The sequence below is a fragment of the Hydra vulgaris genome, chromosome 15, assembly GCF_038396675.1.
Source record: "Hydra vulgaris chromosome 15, alternate assembly HydraT2T_AEP".
NCBI classification, from domain to species: Eukaryota; Metazoa; Cnidaria; class Hydrozoa; order Anthoathecata; family Hydridae; genus Hydra; species Hydra vulgaris.
In genome coordinates, this window is record NC_088934.1 from 1,557,660 (window position 1) to 1,567,500 (window position 9,841).

The 9,841-nt window shown below is 24.6% G+C and overlaps 1 protein-coding gene across 2 annotated transcripts in view; it reads left to right on the top strand.

Moving 5' to 3' along the window:
• The first annotated feature begins 4,006 nt into the window (after nucleotides 1-4,006).
• The window catches only part of LOC136072071 (negative elongation factor D-like), a 37,566-nt gene continuing 31,731 nt past the window's right edge, over nucleotides 4,007-9,841 (top strand). The window contains exon 1 of one of the 2 annotated variants that reach the window (XM_065820206.1): nucleotides 4,007-4,205. In XM_065820206.1, coding sequence (XP_065676278.1) covers nucleotides 4,074-4,205 — 132 coding nt within the window. In that variant the 5' untranslated portion in view covers nucleotides 4,007-4,073. The remainder of the gene's footprint in view (nucleotides 4,206-9,841) is intronic. The other variant, XM_065820207.1, reaches the window with a different exon arrangement.

Sequence of the window (9,841 nt, forward strand, 5' to 3'; positions counted from 1 at the left end):
TAATAATTAATAACAGCAAAGCAACTACACTCAGCGTTTGATTGTTCAGGTTTATCTTTGTCGAAGTTTTCCTAATTTGAATTTATTTTATGTCTAAAAAAGAGGAATGACAATGTTTTAGTTTGCTATTATTATATTAAACTTCTTTAAAACTAAGCTGGAAGTAAGAAACTAAAAATATTTAAAACACGCTTAAGCTAAGAATCTAAATAGAATAAGTTTAGCTTCCATTTGGTTTTTATTTATTTAGTTTTATAACAATGCGATCAATTTAAAGATATTAGGTAATAGGCAAATAAAAAAAGTAGGGCTTTTATTATATTTTTTTATTAATTTTTGTATTTGCAAATAAAATATAAAAAACTCTTGTATATATTAGAGGGCTCAATAATAAATAAATAGGATTTATTTATATTATTTAATAGAGGATTATATATACATATATATATATATATATATATATATATATATATATATATATATATATATATGTATATATATATATATATATATATATATATATATATATATATATATATATATATATATATATATATATATATATATATATATAATGGCAAGCATGATAAAGAGATGCAACCTTAGCAGATGCTAATTTTGCAAAAGATTGGTTTCCAAGAAAGATCGGAAGTAAGAGTTAATCCTAGAAGTCTAAGGGTAGATGATTATCAAGTACATCACCATATATAAATATAGGAAGATCTAGATTGTTGCAATAAGGATTACAAAAAAAAAATTGAGTTTTGTCTGAGTTAAAATTCACCAGCCACTAAGAGCCCCATACTGTTGCAGAAGTGAGATCCTTTTCAAGCTCAAATGCCCCTCTAAAAAATCAGAGATAGGCTTTTTATGCCAATATAAATGTGAGAAATTCTGGAAGATCGTAAATATAAACTAAAAAAAGGATAATATGAAAGGATAAAAATAGGGTCAAGGATAGAACCTTAAGGAACCCCTGAAGTTACAGGAAGGATTCAATAATTTTAAAAATATTACCTGATACACCATAAGAAGAGAGCTTTTGGAGAAGACCAGCATGCCAAACTTTATTAAAGGTTTTACAAATGTCAAGAGTGATAGCCCTAACCTCTCCACTTCTATCTAATGCATTATAAAACCTATCGGTTATTACTATTAACAAATCAGTAGTAGAATGAGAAGATTAAAGTCCATATTGATGATCAAAAAGTTATTAGATTTAAGATGAGGGATAAATTGTTTATTAATTTAAGACTCAATGGGACGGTAGTTTGACGCTCTCCAGAATTTTTGATAATAGGGATAACAAATACCGCTTCTTAGCAGGCTGGAAAACAAGACTTTGATAAGCACTTGTTAAATAGTTTTGAAAGTATAGGTGACTGCTCTAGAAAACACTTCTGCAAGACTATAACGGGTATGTTGTCTGGACCAAAAGCTGTAAAAGAGTCTAAGCAGGAAATCACTTTAGATACAAAAGCTGGAGTGATATGAATGGCAACCAATGGATAAACCTGTTTGTTGGCTATATCAGGTAGGATGTGATTAGAGTAATCAAGAGATGAGATTGATGAAAAGTTCTTAGCAAACAATTCAGCTTTGTCTTTAGGTGAGGAAACAAGGTCTAAACTGTGCAAGAGAGAAGGAATAACAGATTTGCATCTTAATTCATTCAATTTAAAAATTCTCACCACTAGTTTGTTCATATTTAGAGTACAGTATGTATTTTTAATTTTTATTTTGAGAGTATCAGTCAATACATTATTTCTTTAATATAAATACCTATTTGATAATTAATTAAAATGGATCATATCTCTTTTTTTAAGCATCTTTAAATGGTTAAAAATCTGCCATTGTTATCAAAATTTTTTATTTGTCTTCTCAACATTTTTTTAATTAATAAGTCAAATAGAACTCTCTCAGAAGATTTCGTAAATTGTATATACATTTATGTCTATTCAATTTTTTTTTTTATTGTTATATAGCAATAATAATTGTGATGATAATAATAGTAATGATAATAACAATAATATTAGGAAAAAATTTTTTTTTTATATGTAATATTAAAGTGCCATTAATTGCAGCAATCACAATAGTGATTTCAATTTATTCAGAAGAATTTATTCATTATTTCAGAAGCACTGAACAAGTTAGCTATGAGTTTGAGATGTGTCTACAAAAAGTTTGTTTTATTATTTTTTTTTTTTTTGAATATTTCTAAAGTGGTTGAAGTGTGTTCATAGATAAACCATTCCAAAATTGAGGTGCAGTCATAAAGAAAGATTTTGAGTCCAGGGTAGTTCTGTGTCAATGACATGTAAGTTGACAGCTGTCTGATGATCTTATGTTTGTTTTGAAGTTTGGATAGTCATGCAAGAGATTTGGTTGACAAAGTTTTATATGCACTAACTAATATCTTATAGCTCATTTTTTGATGGATTAGAAACCAAAAGTTTTTCTGGCTTTAAATGGTAAGAAGAATGAGAAACAATGCAAAATAAGCTATTTTGAATGCTTTGGAGTTTTATAAGATTATTTTGGTAATTAACTGATAAAATTTGAGAGGTAATAACAGGGTTCATGGCACTCAGGGAAAACCTGGAAAACCAGGGAAAAGATTTTAAATTCTGAAAAGTCAGGGAATACCTGAAAAATTCAGGGAACTTTTTTTAAAAATCTTTAAAATCAGGGAAAACTCAGGACATGTCTTTTAGTTTTATATATAAATTGAAGTTATTTTGCAATATACAAATTTTGAGTTTTTATTTTAACAGATTGCTATCAATTAATTATGAAGAAGTATCTAATTTCTTTAAAATTCTGATAAAAATATTAGGGGAACATGGATTTAGTTGCAAAAGTATTATATCCTTCAACATTAACAAGGAAAATTTTATACTTTTCACCCAAACTCAGGGAAAAAGTACTTAAAATTGGGTGAAAATCAGGGAAAACTCAGGGAAAATGGATTTTTAAAATTGCCATGAACCCTGAATAATATCACCAACAGTTATGCTTGTGGCTTCTTTTGTGAGACATCGACTTATGTGATGAAGAGTACAAATTTGGTAGTTGCAAGATTTAACAGTATTTTTATGTGCTGGTCCATTGATTTTTTTTAAGCATTTTTAAATGGTTAAAAATTTATGTCAAAATTTATTGTTATTTGGCTTCTTCTCAAAACTTTTTCATTTGGTAAGTCAGATGGAACTGTAATATCTATACAATTCTTTTTATTTAAATCTCATATCTGTACAATTCTTTTTATGGAACTTTTTTTTATTGTAAATTCTTAAAACAATAATAAATGAGTTTATGCTTAAATTTTTTCTTTTTTAAAATTAAAAAATAAATAAAAACTTATTAAAATGAATGTAATAATAAGTTTAATAAGTTTTCTTTTAATTACCTAAAGTAAAGTTATCTGAAGAAAACCTTTTGTTTTGCTTTTTTCTAAAGTAAACAGCATTAATTACTATTTTGTGTTATGTAAAATTCTGGATTAAAGTTAGGAAAACACTTGTGACTTGAATATGATGGTTATTTTTTAAATAAGATTATTAAATATTATGATACTTATTATATGGTAGTTGTTATTTGGTTATTATATGGTAGATCTGATTATGATATGGTAGATAAAGATGCAGTTGCATTAAAATAAACATAATAAAAGATAAAGATCAAAACATGAAGTACCTTTAGGTAAACTTAACCTAATATATATATATATATATATATATATATATATATATATATATATATATATATATATATATATATATATATATATATATATATATTAGGTTAAGTTTACCTAAAGGTACTTCATGTTTTGATCTTTATCTTTTATTAACACCCTTTAAATAATCATAGCACAATGATCAAATAAAAGCAACATTTTTTAAAATTATTATTTTAAGTATTAAAAAAATATGGAAAGGTATGTCTAAGATTTTTGTTATAAAATAAAAATATCCAATAATTTATACATAATTGTTTTATAATGAAGATATCCAAAAAGTTATACATAGTTGTTATATAATGTATCCATAGTTACATAATTCTATTAAGCAATGAGTTATAATGAGTATAATGAATATGAAGCAAACTACGATGATGATTATATGAGATATCCTGGAAGTGATGAAAGTTGTTCTGCATCTAATGAAGACGTGGATAGAGAGGAATGGACTGAGCAACATTTGGTAACAATTGGTGTATATATATATATATATATATATATATATATATATATATATATATATATATATATATATATATAATGTTAGTGTATTCTACAAATAGAGTGCTCAATGTTCTTAGAGAACAGAGCAATAGTAAATTAGTAAAAACACTTATTTAATTTTTAGTTGTCTTCAACAGCATGTTTTACCATTAGTAGGTTCATCAGGCAGCTTCCTGATGAACCTACTGATGGTAAAACATGCTGTTGAAGACAATTAAAAATTAGATAAGTTATTTTACTAACTCATATATATATATATATATATATATATATATATATATATATATATATATATATATATATATATATATATATATATATATATACAATGGTGTACACTCGTGGTTGTTCGTTGGCAAATGCCACCCGAATCTTTTGAAGGGCTACTGAAAATAATGTTTTGATGCAACTGAGTTGCCTGGCCGGGTGACTCAATTGGTTCAAAACTCTTGATTCATTATTCATTAACATATTACTTAACATTCATTAACATATTACTACAACATTCATTAACATATTACTTAAATTTAAATTACTCGTTATTTAAATTAATTTTTTTGCCACATTTGCATTTCTACATTTAGAAATATTTTTGCCGCTGAAGGTAAATTTGTTTTTTTGTTTTCGAAAGACTATTATCAATAAAATACTTTTTATCAACAAAAGCTTTGATAATTACTTTTTAAACTAACGTAATAATAATGCGACATTTTTAAAGTCTGATTGTTGAAGTTTATTTTTAAGAAATAAAGTTATAAAAATTTCTTATGTTAAAACGTTTATTTATCAAAAGCTTTTAATTGAATAATAAACTTTTTTTTAATTAGTTTCGTTAAAACGTTTGTTGAAAACCTTTTGTTTAAATAATATAATAAAAATTTTAATATACACATTTTGTTATAAGCTTTATAATAGTAAACATTACATTGATATATTATTAAAAATAATTTAAATATAATGATACATTTAGATTTTAAAGGATAACTTCAAAAAAACTTTGATTGAAAACTTTTTTATCTTTCGATTATCGTTCATTCAAAGTTTAATTATAAAAAAAAAGTTTTCTCTCTTTAAAAGAGCTAGTGTGCAATAAAAACACGAAAATGTTTAAAAAAAAATGTTTCTTTAAAAGTCCTTAAAGTTCAAATGTTTTTTTAAAAGTCCTTAAAGACTTATTTAAAGTTAAATTACATAAAATGTGACGCAAATAAAATACCAAGACATTTTTTTAGCGCTACTTTATTAATGCATCAATAGTTTTCTTATAATAAATGTAACATATCATAACCGCTGAAGTATAAAAAATAATCATTAATATAAATAATCTTTTTTATAACTTTATATTGATCAAATATGAAAATATAATTTTATTCCAAGTGAAAACATTAAAAAACTCATTTAAGACAAAAAATAATTTTTTTTTTTAATGATAACGGAAGACTCAAAATATTGGTGGGCGACCAAGATTAGCTAAATTATTACTCTCAGTCGCCCGCTGGACGACCAACTTGTTTGAACTGAAATATGTTAAATTTTTAAAAATGGTTATTTCTTAAATTCTAATTGTGGCTTTGCAACTAAAAATGATTTTTTATTTTAAAAAAACTAGTGAGTAACCAATAAAAAATATTATGTTTATTTATTTACTTTATTTATTAAAAGTTTATTATTTTGTTAGCAATTTTATTGTGAAAGCAAATATTATTTTCCAAACACCATTTATTAAAATTATATTGCTGCATATATCATTTATTAAAAAATAATCGCTGTGCTATAACTTGTTTTATATAAAAAAAGTTAAACTTTAAAAGTTAAACATTTTGTGCAAATTTTTGATGAAACACGTTTAAATAAAATTTAATTTTGAGTAAAAAAAAAAACAATTGCGATAAAAATGAGGTAATTTTTTTTAAGAATAAGTAAAACTTAAATATTGAACAACATTTTAAAATAAATTTGATAGTTAAGTTAAACCCAAGTATTAACTCAAGAGTTTTCTGGTGAAATAGTTCACCATTCACCATTAAATAAGATTTCATTTTTTCCTACAAATAATTGTTTTTTTCATCACAGATGATAGTTAGAAGTATATTCCAAAGTTTAGGACCATAGAATGATAATGCTCGATTACCAAAACAATTGCTATATTTTGTTTCCTTTAATTTTAGTGTTCTTTCTGATATTTGGTAATGAATTAAATTGTATAATAAGGTTGGTGCTTCCAGAATAATAGGTTTGTGCATTATTAAAAAGACCTTGAAATATATTCTATCTCTAATTTTCAGCCAATACAATTTCTTGTATTGAGATGAAGGAAGGAATGCTTTTAGAGTTTGATGATCATCTGAGTATCCAAAAGTTTTAACATTGATTATGTTCAAATATTTGTATAGTGGTCTCATATAGATATTAAAGAGTTTTGAACTCAGGACTGTACCTTGTGGTACTCCATATTTTAGATTTTGGTTCGTGGAAGTTACCAGTTTTAACTTTTTGTGTATGGTTAACTAAAAATGATTTGAACCACTTATGAGGTATATTAATTATACCTATTTCACTGGTTAATAGTCCAAGTAGTTTTTGCTGATCAATAGTGTCAAAGGCAGCACTTAGATCAAGTAACATTAGTACTGAAGGTGTATGTTTATCAAAGAGTTCAAATATATATTTGGTAAGCTTAAGTAAAAGTGTTTCGGTTGAGTGATGTTTTTTGTATCCATATTGATGTTCTATATGAAGATTGTTTGTTGTCATGTGGGAATCAAGACGATTGGAAACTACTCTTTCTATTAGCTTGCTAATGAGTACTAAATTAAAGACTGGTCTACAATTTTTGAAGTTTTCAGTATCTGTGGGAGAGTCTAACTTCTTTACTATTGGAAGTAATGTAGCACTTTTTAGACAATCCATGCTGATTGATTCTAGCAATAGGTTAACTATTTCTATCCATATATGTATAAATGTTTGTAAATTATTCTGTAGTAGATATGCTGGAATCGGATTATCAGGAGAATATTTTACTTCAAATGACATGGTGATTTTGTAAATTTCTTCGTATGTTGTTAGATCAAAATTTCTTAAAAACTGACCATTATAATCTAATGTGTTTTTCTTTGTTTGGGATATTTGAAGACAAGACCTGAGTTTTCTGATTTTCTCAGTAAAATGATTATTTAAGTTGTTAGCTAGTTATTGTTTGAATCAGCTGTTGGTACTACATATTCTTGAGTTTTATCAGCTTGTTTACCAATGAGAATAGATTTTTACTTGAAGTATTTTTATTTGATAGGTTATAAAAATATGTTCTTTTTTATATATAAGCTATTATTGTTGTTTTTTTCCTGAGACATCTATATTCTTTTTTTGTCACTTTAATTTTTTATTCTCCTAAACAATTTTTCTGCTTATATTCTCCATCAAGTTGCATATATTCTCCATCAAACCAAAAAGTTTTGACTATTTTTACTCTTTTTATTTTCAAAGGGGCATGTTTGGGCCAATCAAAATTAAGTTGGATTTTTTTTTTTTATCAGGATAAAATTAAATATTTTTATTAAATTAGTTTTAAATTATATCTTTTTTATTTGTGTTAAATTATATTATTTATCTTTCTTCAAGCTTAAAGTGTATAAAATTTTTTCAAGCGAAGAAGTCAATCATCACAATAAAATAAAAACAAAATAAAATTAAAAATATCATGATATAAAATAAAGTTAAAATAAAATTTAACTTTCTTTTAATTGTTGATTTATTTTTTATTGGTAAATAGAAATTTAAGTAAATTTTTTTTTTATTGCAATCAAAAGTTGTATATGTTGTAAATATTCTTGTGCTCGCAATATAAATAAAAGTTTTTATTATTTCTTTTATTTTTATATAATTATATCTTTTATGTTTGTTTTTATGTTTCGTTTAATAACTTTGTTTACAAAAAAAAGTTTATCTTTAACTATAAACAATTTTGTTTTCTGTTGATTTCAATAAAATAATTAGCTTAATAGAGGTTAAGTTTTTGTTATTTTTAATTTTATTTGAGTTTTTTTCATTAGTAAATAGCACTTATATCTAACATAATTTTCATTCAAACTTTTGCAACTTTTTTACATAATAGTCATTCAAAAGTTAATGTTTTTTTATAAGATTACTTTTTTTATCTTACCGCTTATAGCATAATTTTTAAATAAGTTAAAAAATGATAAAAAGTTGCTTTACGGAAATCGCTCTAGACATACGTAAAATTGCTTTATGCGTACATAAATTGTTAGCAGCTTAACACTTCAAAACAAGGCCTGATATATATATATATATATATATATATATATATATATATATATATATTCAAAACACAAAACACGCTTCAAAACAAGGCCTTATATATATATATATTAGGGTGTCCCAAAAAACAACATTTTTGAAAAATATATGCAGAGACCCCCTTAATGTGTTCTATCTAATTCAAAAACACTAGGTTTAAAATTTTTTTGAATAAAAAATATTTTAAGGGGTCCCTCAAGACCCTCGAATTTTTAATGGGTCCCTAATATTTTCAAAAAAAAAATTTTTCAAAAATATGTCAACCTGGTACTCAAATGAAGCGAAATTATATAAAAATTTCAAAAATAATATAGATTTCAAATATAGAATTGTTATTTTTGGTTTTATTACATGAAAAATTACGTTTTTTTAACAAAAAACAAAAAAATGCATTTTTTATGTATTTTTATGACAATTTTGATAAATAAGTTAAAATTTTTCCAAACTAAATATTATTTTTTAAATTTTTATATAATTTTGCTTCATTTGAGTACCAGGTTGACATACTTTTAAAAACTTTTTTTTGAAAATATTAGGGACTCATTAAATATTCAAGGGTCTTGAGGGACCCCTTAAAATATTTTTTACTCAAAAAAATTTTAAATCTAGTGTTTTTGTATTAGATAGAACACATTAAGGGGGTCTCTGCATACATTTTTCAAAAACGTTGTTTTTTGGGATGCCCTAATATATATATATATATATATATATATATATATATATATATATATATATATATATATATATATATATATATATATATATATATATATATATATTAGGGATATGACTTTTTTGCAACCTACTAGGCCTGTATCGTAATTCAATGAACTTTTATGTAAAAAGAACGAATAGATGTTTCATTTTGACATATTTTGAAAAAAGGTCACCCCAAAACCAAAAAATAGAATTTTGAATAGGTACACTTTTGTACAGTAAATGAATATTAAAGGCTGAAGATGTTGTAAGAGTCATACTCCTGTTGTTATTTTATTTATTTATGCAACATGTACTGTGATATAACAAAAAACATTATGTGATATATAATTATACAAGTATTACAAAATTAACAGTATCAAAGCGTCTAGTACAACAATATACATAACTGTCTGTGTCTATAGGCCTACTGTGTTTAGTACATGGGTCACATGATGCTCACGTCTCATAAAGAGTCTAGCGCTTATTACTTAGAATGAATCGAAGTTGCAGTTTGTCTTTCTTTCTGCAGGAAGCATACAGGTCTTGCATCACCTTGATTGCACGTTCAGCTATCTGATTACT